The sequence below is a fragment of the Balaenoptera physalus genome, assembly GCF_965194825.1.
Source record: "Balaenoptera physalus genome assembly, chromosome: 4".
In the NCBI taxonomy this organism is placed as follows: Eukaryota; Metazoa; Chordata; class Mammalia; order Artiodactyla; family Balaenopteridae; genus Balaenoptera; species Balaenoptera physalus.
The window spans coordinates 74,366,267-74,384,568 of record NC_138891.1 but is presented as its reverse complement, the minus strand read 5'-3'; the positions used below and the strand labels follow the sequence as shown (position 1 = coordinate 74,384,568).

At 37.6% G+C, this 18,302-nt stretch overlaps 1 protein-coding gene across 4 annotated transcripts in view; it reads right to left on the bottom strand.

The window, feature by feature from the left end:
• UBXN7 (UBX domain protein 7) overlaps positions 1 to 18,302 on the bottom strand; it is a 68,202-nt gene that overhangs the window by 8,826 nt on the left and 41,074 nt on the right. For 3 of the 4 annotated variants that reach the window (XM_082458660.1, XM_082458661.1, XM_082458662.1), the window contains 5 exons: positions 18,053 to 18,199; positions 16,610 to 16,700; positions 15,827 to 15,954; positions 1,404 to 1,797; positions 1,195 to 1,274 (listed from right to left, as the gene is read on the bottom strand). In XM_082458660.1, the coding sequence (XP_082314786.1) occupies positions 1,195 to 1,274; positions 1,404 to 1,797; positions 15,827 to 15,954; positions 16,610 to 16,700; positions 18,053 to 18,199 (840 nt within the window). The remainder of the gene's footprint in view (positions 1 to 1,194; positions 1,275 to 1,403; positions 1,798 to 15,826; positions 15,955 to 16,609; positions 16,701 to 18,052; positions 18,200 to 18,302) is intronic. The other variant, XM_082458663.1, reaches the window with a different exon arrangement.

The window sequence follows — 18,302 nt, the reverse complement described above, 5'->3', positions numbered from 1 at the left end:
ACAATGAGAAGCCCACGCACCACAATGAAGAGTAGCCCCCACTTGCCACAACTAGAGAAAGCCTGTGCAGCAATGAAGACCCAAAGCAGCCAAAAATAAATAAGTAAATAAAAATAAAGTTCCCTTTAAAAAAAAAAACAAAAAACTATTGTCCTCATTTTTAAACATTTTATCAGTTTTCCTTCTTTCTATTTATCAGGGAAGATATGTCCTTCATCCTATCTTGTCACCTGTGCACTGAATCCCTTCTTGCCATCTCAGAAACTGTGCCACCACAGAATACCACTCTTTTATGGGTATCTTCAACATCTTCTCCGCAGATACTTCCCATCAGACTTAAACATGCTCAGTCTCTCCTTCGATCATCTTTTCCCCTCTGATTACTGCCCACTCCCCACTCTAGCTTCACAACCAACCTTCTCAAAAAAGTGGTCTATACTTGTTCTATTCATTGTCTCATCTCCCATTCCTTTCCAATTACTAGACTAGGGAGACAGTCTGGGTATTAGCACCAGAGGCCAGAGCCTACTTGCATTCAAGTCACAGTCTTCAAGACTCTAATTATTTTTAGCCACAGCAAATGGCCAGGTATGAACACCTGACCCAAGGAGGATCCATTCATAGGCTAATCTAAGCAAGTCAGACTCATTCTCTTTTCTAGAAGTTGAAAAACACGGAGGGAGGGCCCATCAGCTGCAGACTCTAGAGGAAAAGGCCCTCAAAGCACCGGTATGATGGACTATGTACAAGCTGTTTTGCAAACAAAAGCCACCAGAATACAGAGAGAAGAATGGTATGAAGCAGAGAATCACAAGGGGAAAACCCAGCAGGCCCCACAAGAGAAACACACAGGAAAATAGTCTTGGTTCCTAACTATTTTGCAGTTCCAGCTACTAGGAAACCCAGGAGGCCCATCTACAGTCTTCAAATAACCCCACTCCCCTTTTCCAGGTAATAATTTCAGTTGGGTTTCTATTACATGCAGCCATGGAACAGAAAGGCCTTGACTACAACAGACTATGTGAGTTGCCCAAGATAATTTGGGAAGGAAATAAAGCAGTTAGAATTAAGATTCACCACAGTGAAGTTTTCAGTTAGAGGTCACACCTAACACCTCTTTCAAAAAATCATCAAGCTAATTACGCCAATTAGTTTCTCTGCTTCAAGTAAATGCTTCCAATTAGATATACTTACTAGTAGTTTAGCTTGCTCTGGAAGAGTGATTTGTTCCCTTTTTCCATCTGGATACCGCAACATCAGCTGTGCTTTTGGTCCTAAAGGAAGGGTTAAAAAATATATATATAGATACAGCTGCTTAAGATAGAAGACTAATTTAAACAAATAAACAAATCCCTTCAGTAATATTCAAGTTTTAAGTAAAGGAAATCTAAAATGTAACCCACCATTTACATCAATGCCCTCCACTATTCCATCTGATTTTTCAGGTGACATCTCCAATATTTCTGAATCCATCGCTGGCAATCCTTGGTGGTTTGTGGCTGTTCCAGGCTCAGTTCTGGCAGGGGGCTCAGTCAGTGACCTTCTGTTCTCCTCTTTTCTATGCCCCAAATCTTTGTGGGGAGACTTTCTAGACTTGGCAAGATTCTCTATCTCCTCCTCCTCATCAGAGCCACAAACAGATATGAACTCCTCACTGCCAGAAAAAAGTTCAGATTCAGATTCTTCATCTGAGCGGCTATCCTGTTTTGTCTGTGTGGAATCAAAATGTGTCTCTTGCAAGGAGGCTCTGATGGCAGCTTCTAGCTGGCTGTCTTCACTTGCATCTATAAGACTCTCCTGCAAGATGCAGTCATAAAACATGGGTAGAAAGAAAAAGAAAACAGTTAAACCAAAAAATAATCAAGTCAAATAGGGCACAGGAAATGTAACAGCTTGCCATTATTATTTTCTGCTGGATGTATCTCTTCTATTAAATTTTAAGCTATTTGAGGGCAACAACTTTGTCTTACACAGCCAAGTTGGAATGGAATTTTAAAAACAAAAATAAAAACTGTCATACCATCTGGCACAATGATTGCAAGCGCAAGATTTGGTGGGAGGGGGAGGAGTCAAGAAAACAATTTATTCCTTGCCCAGAACAAGACATGAGTTAAGGTTTCAAATATAAAACCAAAACATCAGTATTTAAAACGACTAAACACAGAGAAAGATGTCTATCTTTCTTACCATTGTATACTTCAACTAGCACTGCTTTGGCGCACAGAAGGATATCAATAAATCAATAATTCAGTAATGATCATTTTGCAAAAAATCTAACGGTCAGATCTTTAACATTCAAAACAAAACACCACAAAAAAAAAATGAAAAAACAACTATATTTTCCCAAGCTTAATTTCAATGAAGGTTTTCACTGTGATCATAAAAAGCAATTTTCAATAGCTTTTGCCTTGGAAAAGTTCTAATGTCACAAGTTTCACTAAACTTATTGAGTCACAAGATATGAATTGCTTGAATGGAACTTATTTAGATCCTAACTCAAACAAACTATACAAAAAAAATTTTTTATGACAACCAAAAATTGAACACTGGATACCTTATAATATAAAGGAACTACTGTTAATTTTTTTGAGGTTAATGGTACTGTGACTGTTTTTAAAAAATAAAAAGAACCTTTATCTTTTAAAGATACATGCCAAAGTATTAATGAATGAAACAATGAATTCTGAGATTTGCTGCAAAATAATGCACAAAGGATGGCGTATAACTGAAATAAGACTGGCCACATGTTGTTAATTACTGAAATCAGTTAATGGATACACAGAAGCTCAATAAATTCCTTGTACTTAAAAATTTTCCACCATAAAAAGTTTAGGTTGCTAACAAAAAACTAAAGGAGGCTCAATTTGGCTTTCCCTATCTGCCAATCATATAGCAAAAAACCTTTTTTAAATTTTAAAGAAACTTAAGGCTAATTTACCACCAAAGGAAAAAAAAAATAAAGCAAGTAGATGTGCCCATGTGACCTGCAACGGCTTAGGTGAACTGTAGGTTTATAATAATGATATTGCACAATGTGTAGCTTGAGTTTTAAAGATTGCTGCCATGGTAGACACTGCTGGCTTCCTACCCAACATTTTTTCTCCTCTGAATCCTTACTTACAGAATCCTAATTATGTCTGTAAATGAAATATGTCCCACTAAAAAATTCCGTTTACCAGTTTCCCTTGCAGCTAAAAAAAATTGTGGAATGGAACTAAAGCAGGACTTACAGAGAAAGTATAGAACTAAATGCCTACATTAGAAAAGAAAGTCTCCAATTATAACTAAGTTTCCATCTTAAATTAAAAAGTACCCCATATGAAAAAAATTAAATTAAACCCAAACTATGCAGAAGGAAAAAGGACAGAAATCAACCAGTAACTTAGGAAACAAAAGAAAAATCAATGAAACCAAAAGCTGGGTTTTTAAAAAGTCAATAAACTTTTAAAAAGTCAATAAGCCTCTAGTCAGACTGTCAGGGGAAAAAAAGCCACAAATTACCAGTTACAGGACTGGAAGAAGGGCCATCCCTACAGATACCACAGTCATTGAAGGAATAATAAATACAATGAACAACTTTACATCTTTGACGCTTTAGGTAAAATGGACAAATCCCTGGAAAGACACAACCTACTAAAGCTCATTAAAGAAGAAATAGATACCCAAATAGTCCTATATCTATCAATGAAATTGAATTTGTAGTTTAAAACTTCCTACAAAGAAAACTCTATGCCCAGGTGGCTTCGCTTGTAAATGTCATCAATTATTAAGGAAGAAATAATACCAACTCTACACAAACTCTTCCAGAAAACCAAAGAGGAAGAAATACTTCCTAGTTCATTGTGAGGCCAGCATTAACCTGATACCAAAGCCAGACAAAGATCAAGCTCTTACACGGAAAACAAAAGACAAAAAAAAAAACAAAACTATAAACCAATAACCCTCATAAACAGAGATACAAAAATTCTTGACAAAATTTTAGTAAATCAAACTTAACAATATATAAAAAAGCAATGCATCATAACCAAGTGGGTTTTAGCCCAGGAATGTAAGGTTGGTTTAACATTAGAAAACCAACCAACAGAATTCACTAAAAAAGAAAACCATATTATCATTTCAATAGATACAAAAAATCATATGACAAAAACCTCTCATAAAAACTCAGCAAACCAGGAGTAAAAGGAAACTTCCTCAATCTGATAAAGTATATATATAAGAAACATATAGCTAACATCAAACTTATTGGTCAAAGACTGAATAATTTCACCCCAACACCAGAAACAAGTTAAGGATGTCTAATCTCACTACTTCGATTTAACTTTGTACTGGAAAGAAAAAGAAAAAGAAATAAAAGGAATAGAGATTGTAAAGGAAGAAGTACATCAGTCTTTATTTGCTGACAACATGACCATCTATATAGAAAATTCTAAGAAATCTACAAAAAAGTTACTAGACCTAATAAGTGACTGTAGCAAGGCTGCAGGCTACAAGGTCAATATACAAAAGCTACCAAACATTGCCGAGAGAAATTCAAGGCTTAAATAAATGGAGAGATATATGTCATGTCCATGGATATGAAGACTCAATGCTGTTAAGATGTCAATTCTCTCCAAAATGATTCAGAGCTAATGTAATTCCAATCAAAGTCCCAGCAGCTTTCCTTGTAGAAAGTGACAAGCTGATTCTAAAACTTATACTGAAATGCAAAGGACCTGAAATAGCCAAAACAACTATGAAGAAGAACAAAGTTGAAGGGCTTACACCAGGCAATTTCAAGACTTATTACAAAGCTATAGTAATCATTAAGACAGTAAAATAATGACATAAAGGTAGACAAATCAATCACTGGAAAGAATAGATGCCATAAACCCACACATACACGATCAATTTCTGACAAAGGTACTAGGTTCAATGGGAAAAGGATAATCTTTACAACAAATGGTGCTGGGACAAGCATACAGGCACAGGCAAACAAACAAAAAACCCCAACTCAACCCCACCCTAATACCATATACAAAAATTAATTCAAAGTGGATCACAGACTGAAGAGCTAAAACTATAAAAAATATGGGATAAAATCTTGGGTTAGGCTAAGATTTCTCAAATAAGACACAAAAAGCACGAAGTATAAAAGAAAGTTGAGAGGAGCTTCAATACAGCAGAAGAGTAAGACGTGGAGATCACCTTCCACCCCACAAATACATCAGAAATACATCTACATGTGGAACAACTCCTACAGAACACCTACTGAACGCTGGTAGAAGACCTCAGACCTCCCAAAAGGCAAGAAACTCCCCACATACCTTAGTAGGGCAAAAGAAAAAAGAAAAAACAGAGACAAAAGAATAGGGACAGTACCTGCACCTCTGGGAGGGAGCTGTGAAGGAGGAAAGGTTTCCACACACTAGGAAACCCCTTTGTGTGCGGAGACTGAGGGTGGCGGAGGGGGGAAGCTTCGGAGCCACGGAGGAGAGCGCAGCAACAGCGGTGCAGAGGGCAAAGCAGAGAGGTTCCCACACAGAGGATCGGTGCCGAACAGCACTCACCAGCCCGAGAGGCTTGGCTGCTCACCCGCCGGGGTGGGCGGGGGCTGGGAGCTGAGGCTCCGGCTTCAGTCGGACCCCAGGGAGAGGACTGGGGTTGGCCGCGTGAACACAGCCTGAAGGGGGCTAGTGTGCCACGGCTAGCCAGGAGGGAGTCTGGGAAAAGGTCTGGAACTGCAGAAGAGGCAAGAGACTTTTTCTTGCCTCTGTTTCCTGGTGCATGAGGAGAGGGGATTAAGAGCGCTGCTTAAAGGAGCTCGAGACGGGCGAAAGCCGCGGCTATCAGTGCAGACCCCAGAGACGGGCATGAGATGCTAAGGCTGCTGCTGTAGCCACCAAGAAGCCTGTATGCAGGCACAGGTCACCATCCACACCTCCCCTCCCGGGAGCCTGTGCAGCCCGCCACTGCCAGGGTCCCGTGATCCAGGGACAGCTTCCCCGGGAGAATGCATGGTGCACCCGTATCAGCTGCTCCTTTAACCCCGTCCTGTCTGAGCGAAGAACAGATGCCCTCAGGCGACCTACATGCAGAGGCGGGGCCAAATCTAAAGCTGAACCCCGGGAGCTATGCGAACAAAGAAGAGAAAGGGAAGTCTCTCCCAGCAGCCTCAGGAGCAGCGGATTAAATCTCCACAGTCAACTTGATGTACCCTGCATCTCTGGAATACCTGATCAGACAAGAAATCATCCCAAATTGAGGAGATGGACTTTGGGGGCAACGATATATATATATATTTTCCCCTTTTTCTCTTCTTGTGAGTATGTATGTGTATGCTTCTGTGTGTGGTTTTGTCTGTATAGCTTTCCTTTTACCACTTGTCCAAGGGTTCTCTCTGGGTGTTTTTTGTTTTTTTTTAGTATAGTTTTCAGTGCTTGTTATCATTAGTGGATTTGTTTTTTGGTTTGGTTGTTCTTTCTTTCTTTTCTTTTCTTTTCTTTCCCTTCCTCCCTCCCTCCCTCCTTACCTTCCTTCCTTCCTTCCTTCCTTCCCTCCTCCCTCCCTCCCTTTCTCTCTTTCTCTCTCTCTCTTTCTTTCTCCCTTTTATTCTGAGCCATGTGGATGACAGGCTCTTGGTGCTCCAGCCAGGCGTCAGGGCTGTGCCTCTGAGATGGGAGAGCCAAATTCAGGACATTGGTCCATCAGAGACCTCCCAGCCCCATGTAATACCAAATGGCGAAAATCTCCCAGAGATCTCCATCTCAACGCTAAGACCCAGCTCCACTCAACAACCAGCAAGCTACAGTGCTGGACACCCTATGCAAAACAACTAGCAAGACAGGAACACAACCCCACCCATTAGCAGAGAGGCTGCCTAAAATCATAATAAGGTCACAGACACTCCAAAACACACCAGCAGACGTGCACCTGCCCACCAGAAAGACAAGATCCAGCCTCATCCACCAGAATATAGGCACTAGTTGCCTCCACCAGGAAGGCTACACAACCCACTGAACCAACCTTAGCCACTGGGGGCAGACACCAAAAACAAGGGGAACTACGAACCTGCAGCCTGAGAAAAGGAGACCCCAAGCACAGTAAGTTAAGCAAAATGAGAAAACAAAGAAACACACAGCAGATGAAGGAGCAAGGTAAAAACTCACGAGACCTAACAAATGAAGAGGAAATAGGCATTCTACCTGAAAAAGAATTCAGAATAATGATAGTAAAGATGATCCAAACTCTTGGAAATAGAATGGAGAAAATACAACAAACATTTAACAAGGACCTAGAAGAACTAAAGAGCAAACGAACAATCATGAACAACACAAAAAATGAAATTAAAAATTCTCCACAAGGGATCAATAGCAGAATAACTGAGGCAGAAGAACGGAGAAGTGACCTGGAAGATAAAATAGTGGAAATAACTACTGCAGCGCAGAATAAAGAAAAAAGAATGAAAAGAATTGAGGGCAGTCTCAGAGACCACTGGGACAATATTAAACGCACCAACATTCGAATTATAGGGGTCCCAGAAGAAGAAGAGAAAAAGAAAGGGACTGAGAAAATATCTGAAGAGATTATAGTTGAAAACATCCCTAATATGGGTAAGGAAATAATTAATCAAGTCTAGGAAGCACAGAGAGTCCCATACAGGATAAATCCAAGGAGAAACACGCCAAGACACATATTAATCAAACTATCAAAAATTAAATACAAAGAAAAAATATTAAAAGCAGCAAGGGAAAAACAACAAATAACATACAAGGGAATCCCCATAAGGTTAACAGCTGATCTTTCAGCAGAAACTCTGCAAGCCAGAAGGGAGTGGCAGTACATATTTAAAGTGATGAAAGGGAAAAACCTACAACCAAGATTACTCTATCCAGCAAGGATCTCATTCAGATTTGATGGAGAAATTAAAACCTTTACAGACAAGCAAAAGCTAAGAGAATTCTGCACAACCAAACCAGCGCTACAACAAATGCTAAAGGAACTTCTTTAGGCAGGAAACACAAGAGAAGGAAAAGACGTACAAAAACAAACTCAAACAATTAGAAAAATGGTAATAGGAACATACATATAGATAATTTACCTTAAATGTAATGGATTAAATGCTCCAACCAAAAGACATAGACTGGCTGAATGGATACAAAAACAAGACCCGTATATATGCTGTCTACAAGAGACCCACTTCAGACCTAGGGACACATACAGACTGAAAGTGAGGGGATGGAAAAAGATATTCCATGCAAATGGAAATCAAAAGAAAGCTGGAGTAGCAATTCTCATATCAGACAAAATAGACTTTAAAACAAAGACTATTACAAGAGACAAAGAAGGACACTACATAATGATCAAGGGATCAATCCAAGAAGATATAACAATTGTAAATATTTATGCACCCAACATAGGAGCACCTCAATACATAAGGCAAATACTAACAGCCATAAAAGGGGAAATCGACAGTAACGCAATCACAGTAGGGGACTTCAACACCCCACTTTCACCAATGGACAGATCATCCAAAATGAAAATAAACAAGGAAACACAAGCTTTAAATGATACATTAAACAAGATAGACTTAATTGATATTTATAGGACATTCCATCCAAAAACAGCAGATTACACGTTCTTCTCAAGTGCACACGGAACATTCTCCAGGATACATCACATCTTGGGTCACAAATCAAGCCACAGTAAATTTAAGAAATTGAAATCATATCAAGCATCTTTCTGACCACGACACTATGAGATTAGAAATGAATTACAGGGAAAAAAAAGTAAAACACACAAACACATGGAGGCTAAACAATACGTTACTAAATAACTAAGAGCTCACTGAAGAAATCAAAGAGAAAATCAAAACATACCTAGAGACAACTGACAATGAAAACACGATGATCCAAAACCTATGGGATGCAGCAAAAGCAGTTCTAAGAGGGAAGTTTATAGCTATACAAGCCTACCTCAAGAAACAAGAAAAATCTCAAATAAAAAATCTAACCTTACACCTAAAGAAACTAGAGAAAGAAGAACAAACAAAACCCAAAGTTAGCAGAAGGAAAGAAATCATAAAGATCAGAGCAGAAGTAAATGAAATAGAAAACAAGAAAACAATAGCAAAGATCAATAAAACTAAAAGCTGGTTCTTTGAGAAGATAAACAAAATTGATAAACCATTAGCCAGACTCATCAAGAAAAAGAGGGAGAGGACTCAAATCAATAAAATCAGAAATGAAAAAGGAGAAGTTACAACAGACACCACAGAAATACAAAGCATCCTAAGAGACTACTACAAGCAACTCTATGCCAATAAAATGGGCAACGTGGAAGAAATGGACCAATTCTTAGAACGGTATAAACTTCCAAGACTGAACCAGGAAGAAATAGAAAATATGAACAGACCAATCAGAAGTAATGAAATTGAAACTGTGATTAAAAATCTTCCAACAAACAAAAGTCCAGGACCAGATGGCTTCACAGGTGAATTCTATCAAACATTTAGAGAAGAGCTAACACCCATCCTTCTCAAACTGTGGAGGAAGGAACACTCCCAAACTCATTCTACGAGGCCACTATCACCCTGATACCAAAACCAGATAAAGATACTACAAAAAAAAGAGAAAATTACAGACCAATATCACTCATGAATATAGATGCAAAAATCCTCAACAAAATACTAGCAAACAGAATCCAACAACACATTAAAAGGATCATACACCACGATCAAGTGGGATTTATCCCAGGGATGCAAGGATTCTTCAATATACGCAAATCAATCAATGTGATACACCATATTAACAAATTGAAGAAGAAAAACCATATGATCATCTCAATAGATGCAGAAAAAGCTTCTGACAAAATTCAACACCCATTTATGATAAAAACTCTCCAGAAAGTGGGCATAGAGGGAATCTACCTCAACATAATAAAGGCCATATACGACAAACCCACCGCAAACATCATTCTCAATGGTGAAAAACTGAAAGCATTTCCTCTAGATCAGGAACAAGACAAGGATGTCCACTCTCACCACTGTTATTAAACATAGTTTTGGAAGTCCTAGCCATGGCAATCAGAGAAGAAAAAGAAATAAAAGGAATACAAATTGGAAAAGAAGAAGTAAAACTGTCACTGTTTGCAGATGACATGATACTATACTAAGAGAATCTTAAAGGTGCTACCAGAAAACTACTAGAGTTAACCAATGAATTTGGTAAAGCTGCAGGATACAAAATTAATGCACAGAACTCTCTTGCATTCCTATACACTAATGATGAAAAATCTGAAAGAGAAATTTTGGCAACACTCCCATTTACCATTGCAACAAAAAGAATAAAATACCTTGGAATAAACCTACCTAGGGAGACAAAAGACCTGTATGCAGAAAACTATAAGACACTGATGAAAGAATTAAAGATGATACCAACAGATGGAGAGATATACCATGTTCTTGGATTGGAAGAATCAACATTGTGAAAATGAGTATACTACCCAAAGCAATCTACAGATTCAATGCAATCCCTATCAAATTACCAATGGCATTTTTTACGGAGCTAGAACAAATCATCTTAAAATTTGTATGGAGACACAAAAGACCCCGAATAGCCAAAGCAGTCTTGAGGCAAAAAAATGGAGCTGGAGGAATCAGACTCCCTGACTTCAGACTATACTACAAAGCTACAGTAATCAAGACAATATGGTACTGGCACAAAAACAGAAACATAGATCAATGGAACAAGATAGAAAGCCCAGAGATTAACCCACGCACCTATGGTCAACTAATCTATGACAAAGGAGGCAAAGATATACAATGGAGAAAAGACAGTCTCTTCAACAAGTGGTGCTGGGAAAACTGGACAGCTACATGTAAAAAAATGAAATCAGAACACTCCTTAACACCATACACAAAAATGAACTCAAAATGGATTAGAGATCTAAATTTAAGACCAGACACTATAAAACTCTTAGAGGAAAACATAGGAAGAACACTCTTTGACATAAATCACAGCAAGATCTTTTGTGATCCATCTCCTAGAGTAATGGAAATAAAAACAAAAATAAACAAATGGGACCTAATGAAACTTCAAAGCTTTTGCACAGCAAAGGAAATCATAAACAAGACGAAAAGACAACCCTCAGAATGGGAGAAAATATTTGCAAACTAATCAACGGACAAAGGATTAATCTCCAAAATATATAAACAGCTCATTCAGCTCAATATTAAAGAAACAAACACCCCAATCCAAAAATGGGCAGAAGACCTAAATAGACATTTCTCCAAAGAAGACATACAGACGGCCATGAAGCACATGAAAAGATGCTCAACATCACTAATTATTAGAGAAATGCAAATCAAAACTACAATGAGGTATCACCTCACTCCTGTTAGAATGGGCATCATCAGAAAATCTACAAACAACAAATGCTGGAGAGGGTGTGGAGAAAAGGGAACCCTCTTGCACTGTTGGTGGGAATGTAAATTGATACAGCCACTATGGAGAACAATATGGAGGTTCCTTAAAAAACTAAAAATAGAATTACCATATGACCCAGCAATCCCATTACTGGGCATATACCCAGAGAAAACCATAATTCAAAAAGACACATGCACCCGAATGTTCATTACAGCACTATTTACAATAGCCAGGTCATGGAAGCAACCTAAATGCCCATCAACAGACGAATGGATAAAGAAGATGTGGTACATATATACAATGGAATATTACTCAGCCATAAAAAGGAACGAAATTGAGTCATTTGTTGAGAAGTGGATGGATCTAGAGACTGTCATACAGAGTAAAGTAAGTCAGAAAGAGAAAAACAAATATCGTATATTAATGCATGTACGTGGAACCTAGAAAAATGGTACAGATGAGCTGGTTTGCAGGGCAGAAGTTGAGACACAGATGTAGAGAACGGACATATGGACACCAAGGGGGGAAAACTGCAGTGGGGTGGGGATGGTGGTGTGATGAATTGGGCGATTGGGATTGACATGTATACACTGATGTGTATAAAATTGATGCCTAATAAGAACCTGCAGTATAAAAAAACAAAAAAACAAAACAACTAATACTAAACTTTCATTGGGTTATTTGTATGGAAGTATGTTAATATAAATGTTTCAGACATTACATGAAATTTCTAAAAATCTTATATTTGTATTTGTATGGAAATATGTATGGAAATATGTTAATATAAATGTTTCAGACATTACATGAAATTTCTAAAAATCTTATATGTTCTGGTATAATGTTATAAGTAACAATCCTAGTTATTACTTTAAAATGTATATCTCAGAAATAACTAATTTTCTTGTCAACTGCATTATTATGAACTTTCATCAAATCTTTAACAGTGGTCATTTTTAAGTCTTTTGTCATTTACAGACAGTTCTGGGTGTACTCTGATGATTTTGCAAATATGTTCCTATAAAAGGCTTTCATCTTCAAGAAATTCATGGAAAAGACTCTGACAAGTACAGGTTTCTGGTAACTGACTATCCTGCTGAACTGAATGAATAAGCATTTTCAGAACTCTAATGAAAAACTGATAAACTCATAAAAGTGCTAACAAAAGATCAAGATGAAAAAAAATTAATTACATGGGACTGAGTGAACTGATGAGGATGAGTATAATTTTTGTGACTTTCTGTCTGAATTTAAAAAAAAAAAAATCCCACAAGGACTCAGAGGCAAAGAATATACAAATCAATTTTCACTGCAAAGTAAAGGAGCTGTTACAGTGGAGGATTACTGGACTGAATGTCACTATTATGACATAGTATGAGTGTGTTTCATGTTTGGTAATTGCAATCATTGTTGCTTTTGTTGTGGTCATTCATGTACAATGCTTGGTGTCAGTCTATTTATCTCTTGTAAAAATAAAATACAGTGTGTGTGTGTGTGTGAAAAAAAAAATCTACAAATAATAAATGCTGGAGAGGGTGTGGAGAAAAGGGAACCCTCATACACTGTTGGTGGGAATGTAAATTGATACAGACACTATGGAGAACAGTATGGTTCCTTAAAAAAACTAAAAATAGAACTACCATATGACCCAGCAATTGCACTACTGGGCATTTACCCCGAGAAAACCATAATTCAAAAAGAGTCATGTACCACAATGTTCACTGCAGCTCTATTTACAATAGCCAGGACATGGAAGCAACCTAAGTGTGCATCGACAGATGACTGGATAAAGAAGATGTGGCACATATATACAATGGAATATTACTCAGCCATAAAAAGAAACAAAATTGAGTTATTTGTAGTGAGGTGGATGGACCTAGAGTCTGTCATACAGAGTGAAGTAAGTCAGAAAGAGAAAAACAAATACCGTATGCTAACATATATATATGGAATCTAAAAAGAAAAAAAAAATGGTCATGAAGAACCCAGGGAAAGATGGAAATAAAGACGCAGACGTACTAGAGAATGGACTTGAGGACACGGGGAACAGGAAGGGTAAGTTGGGACAAAGTGAGAGAGTGGTAGTTTATATATGGACATATAAACACTACCAAATGTAAAATAGATAGCTAGTGGGAAGCAGTCACATAGCACAGGGAAATCAGCTCAGTGCTTCGTGACCAGCTAGAAAGGTGGGATAGGGAGGGTGGGAGGGAGACGCAAGAGGGAAGACATATGGGGATATATGTATATGTATAACTGATTCACTTTGTTATAAAGCAGAAACTAATACACCATTGTAAAGCAATTATACTCCAATAAAAATGTTAAAATAAAAAAGAAAGTTGATAAATTGGATTTCATCAACATTTTAAAATTTGCTCTTCAAAAACACCATCATGAAATGAATAATCAAGCAACAAACTGAAAAAAAAATCTGCAAACCATATATCCAACAAAGGACTTATATGTAAGTCCTTACAACTCAATAAAAAGATATACAACCCAGGGGCCTTCCCTGGCGGTCCAGTGGTTAAGACTCCGCGCTTCCACTGCAGGGGGCACGGGTTTCATCCCTGGTCAGGGAACTAAGATTCCACATGCTGCGCAGCACGGCCCCTCCCCCCCCACCGCCACAAAAAAAAAGATATACAACCCAGTAAGAAAAAAATGAGCCTGAGATCTGAATAGGCTCTTTACAAAAAGAGACAGACAGTAAAAAAGCACATGAAAAGATGCTCATATCAAAACTTGTCAAATTGCAAATTTTAAATATACTCAGTTACTACACATTAATTATACTTCAACAAAGCTATGAAATTTTTCAAAATAAACTTAAATTGCACTCACAAGAAAGCAAACAGATATGCTCACGTGACATGCAATGGCTTGGACTGACTACAGATAATAACACTGTGTATCATGAAGGCTGATTTTAAAGAATGACATTATGATGGACTCTGTTAGTTTCCTATTTCACATCCAGTCTTCTTTGCTTCCTTATTAAAAGAACCTCAACTGTGTACAAGAAAATGTGTCCAGCTAAAACAAGCAGAACTCTTATCTGTGGCTGTTTTACCTTTGGAATAGAGACGCCACCCCCTTCCTCCTTGTCCATGCTGAAGACGGGAGCACAGCGTCTGTACTGTGACCATGAGGACAAAAGCCAATACTAAGGATGGAGGGGGGAAAAGAAGGGGAGGAACCTGGTTCCCTGATGACATCCACATGAGTCAAGTCCTAGACTGCTTGCCTCTGAACTTCTTGTTGAGAAAAGATGTCTTTTTTGTTTAAGCCATTATTTGTTGCTGTGTTTCTTGTACATAGTTGATCAAAATTTGTTACATTCAGAGAATTTAGTTCAGAAGTGGGGTCTGAGGTACTAGTCACCCAAATAAGCCCTATGTAACTGTCCAATTTTATGGTCCCACTCTTTTCCTTACTAAGTCCCTTAACTTTTATAAGAGATCTAGTGAGATTTTAAACTCAATTTATGTTGTTAATTCATCAACTCACAAGCTCAGGCTCTGGTTTTTGACAGTATCAGCCTATGACTGCAAAAGATGAGAAAACTCTCTTAGGGAAATCACAGAAACTTCCTGGGTTTTGTAATGCCTTAAGAAAGAATTCTACTTACGTAAAACTTCTGAGTAATGGAGGGGGGGAAGAAAAGAATTCTATACAAACCCTTGGCAAGCACCCATAGCCTCTCCTTAAATGGGCACTTTATTCTAGGTAATAACTTAAGGAACTGTTTCATCACTGCATGATATTGGACTGCTAAAGTCACATCTTCTGTAACTAATTTTATCCTCACTGCCATCAAACCCAAACAGTTCCTACAATCAATGTGAGATTCCCACATCTTTGAAGGTCTCCTACTTGCAACTAATCTTGCTATCAATTATCAAATAGGTCTGCCTAGTAATAGCATATTATAGAAATTAAATATAGAAATAATCTTTGGGTGGGCCTGAGACCCACGTCCTAAAGGTATGTAATCAGCAATAATGCCCAATTACACCATGAGAGTTGTTCTAGCAAAAATACCATTTCCGCTGCTGCTTAGACCTGGATTCCAACAGTCCAAGCAGTGCTGCCCCTGAAGAAGTGGGTTTCTCTGTTACCAGGCTTGCTGGTCAGTCTTCCTGCTCACTGCTACATATTCACATTGTTTACTTCTAAATCCAGGTCTTAGGTCACATGCCTGATCCTAGGAGATGGGAAGTATGAATCCTGTAATTTCATTGAGAAGAGAGAACCCTTACGTAGGAAACTATCAAAATGTAAGATGTTGTGCAGCCACAAATTGTAACTGTTCACCACTTACATTATTATCTTTACCATCTTAACCTCAAACATTTTACACAAGACACTTCTATACAGTGACAGTTAACTGCCCATCACCACTTTTTAGTCATACTTACTGAACGGGCACATTTTTTGGGGGGACTGCTAGAAAGTCCATCCAGTTGCCCGTGTTCACCCAGAAATCCTGTTACTTGGTCCAAGAAAGAAGATACGTCTAACTGGTGCCACTCTACTAGCTTCTGACCTAAAGATTAAAAACCAGGATATAGAAATAAAATCAACACTCTTTCTGAATTCTCACTAAGTATTTCTTTCAGCATATACATAATTAAAATTTACTGGGAACGTATTCCCACCCAACACCAGCTTAAGTTACATAGTGTCTTCATAACCTAGGGAATACATTAATTATAACCAACCTAAGAGATTCCCAGCCATCATGATGGAGGAACTACTTTATCTACTGATATCATTTATTGCCATTTAGGAAGAAGAGATTCAGAGAAAGCAATACCTATATAAAAGTCAATCAATTAATAATAAACCCAGCTCTACCCTCTGCTTCTTTGGTGGGATTACAACCAGTACCTGAACAATCTTAACATTTTAGTGACCTAAGGGGATTCCTTAAAAATCATAAGGAAGATAAACAGTTATTCTTTGAAAAAACAGAACTGCACAAATATAAAATACTACCATCTCCCAAAGTTGTTGGAAACATATTCCCTAAATACACACATCCATAGATGTTTAAATAAGTGTAAAGGGCATGAACAAGAACCCTTCAACTAAATTACTACAAACAATTTTGAAACTGGACCCAGTCAAATATTAAAGATTATTTAGGTAACTGAAAGTTAAATAATAGGTTAAAGACTATAAGCTGAAATAACCCTTACCTGTCCGTGGATCCAAGATGGAAACATAGGGGAAATCCCCTAGCTTATAAAACTGTATGTATCTCTGACCTTCCTCACTGTCATGATAAACCTGTTAAATCATTGATATTAAAAAAAAAAAAAAATCAGCCTCTTAAAAAAGTACTAACTATATCCTTGTTATATACCAACAGCAATTAAAGAGAAAATGAAGGTCACCTAGTGTGAACTCCCTCCACTTCCTGCCCTCAGTCACTTCTGAAACTTATATAAATATAGCAATCCATTCTTCTTCCTTTCTCAGCTCAAAAGAGGTATTGCTCTTCCTTTTCAAGTTATCTGTCCACCTATTTCATTCCTGACTCTCAACCACATATATCTTAATAAATCACAGTATATTAAGATTATAAGCTCAAGTGCATAGCATACTGCTAGGCAAAGAGATGCTCAATCAACAGTCGCTGAATAAAAGGTTACCATTCAGAAAAAAATTTACTGAATTTAGGGGCCTGTAAAACATGAACAGGCAAATTACTAACATTAATAGCATGTCTTAGAGTGGGGAAAAGATTAAGTTCATTCAGAAGTATTTATTTTATAAAAAAAATTTTTTTGGCTGTGCCACACAGCATACAGAATCTTAGTTCCCTGATCAGGGATCAAACCGGTGCCCCCTGTGGAAGCACAGAGTCCTAACCACTGGACCTCCAGGGAATTCCCTATAATTTTTCATAATATAAACAATTGGAGCACAATCATCTACCCTTAGCTTGGTAATTTATATAAAAAGAAACCAGAGCCAGTAAGACTAAATGACAAGTTTAAGGACATACAATTAAAGACTATCAAACTCAAGCTAAAATCCACATCTTAGTCAAATGTTTTTTGATTACTTCAAGATCTTCTACAGTCCCACTATCAATTATAGTAGCCACTAGAACATGTGATACTAAAGCATTTGAAATGTGACTAGTCCTAACAGCTGTACTGTAAGTGTAAAATACATACCAGATCCTGAAGGCTTAACACCAAAAAACAAAACAAAACAAAACACCTCATCATTATTTTAATATTAGTTTTATATTAGAGATATTGATTTTTAAAATATATTAAAATCAATCGCCTGTTTCTTTTGACCTTTTTAAATGTGGCTACTAGAAAATTTTAAATCACATTACATTTCTATTGAACAGTACAGCTGCATACTCTATCAAGACGTTCAAACTCTTCTGAGATATGAATACTACATGGTTTACGCGGCTTGGTTCCTTTTTTCCTCCTTCCCTTCATTGCTGCCCTTTCACTTATCCTTACTATTTCAGCCATTATGGGTGGTTTTACTTTTTCATATGTCAAAATTTAACTCAGTTATGAATTTGTTCCAGTTTATAACCCAATTCCTCTTCCCCAACATCCCATGTACCAAAGTAAAATACTACAAAATTTTTAATTAACTCTCCCCACCTGCCAGAAAATGAAATGTTCTCGGATAATATTCTTCACAGCTTCATTGCTCCATACATCACGGTTGAGGCACTGGCATGCAAAGTCTTGTACATTCTGAATGTTTATCATCAGCCACTTATTCTGCATCTGGCCACACTCTTTGGCCTGTAAGAGTAAAGTTACATAACAATTGTTAGAAACATTTTCTACTTGGTAACTGGTATGTTTCAGAATTCAGAAGCTGTCCTTTTTCCATATAAATACTAAG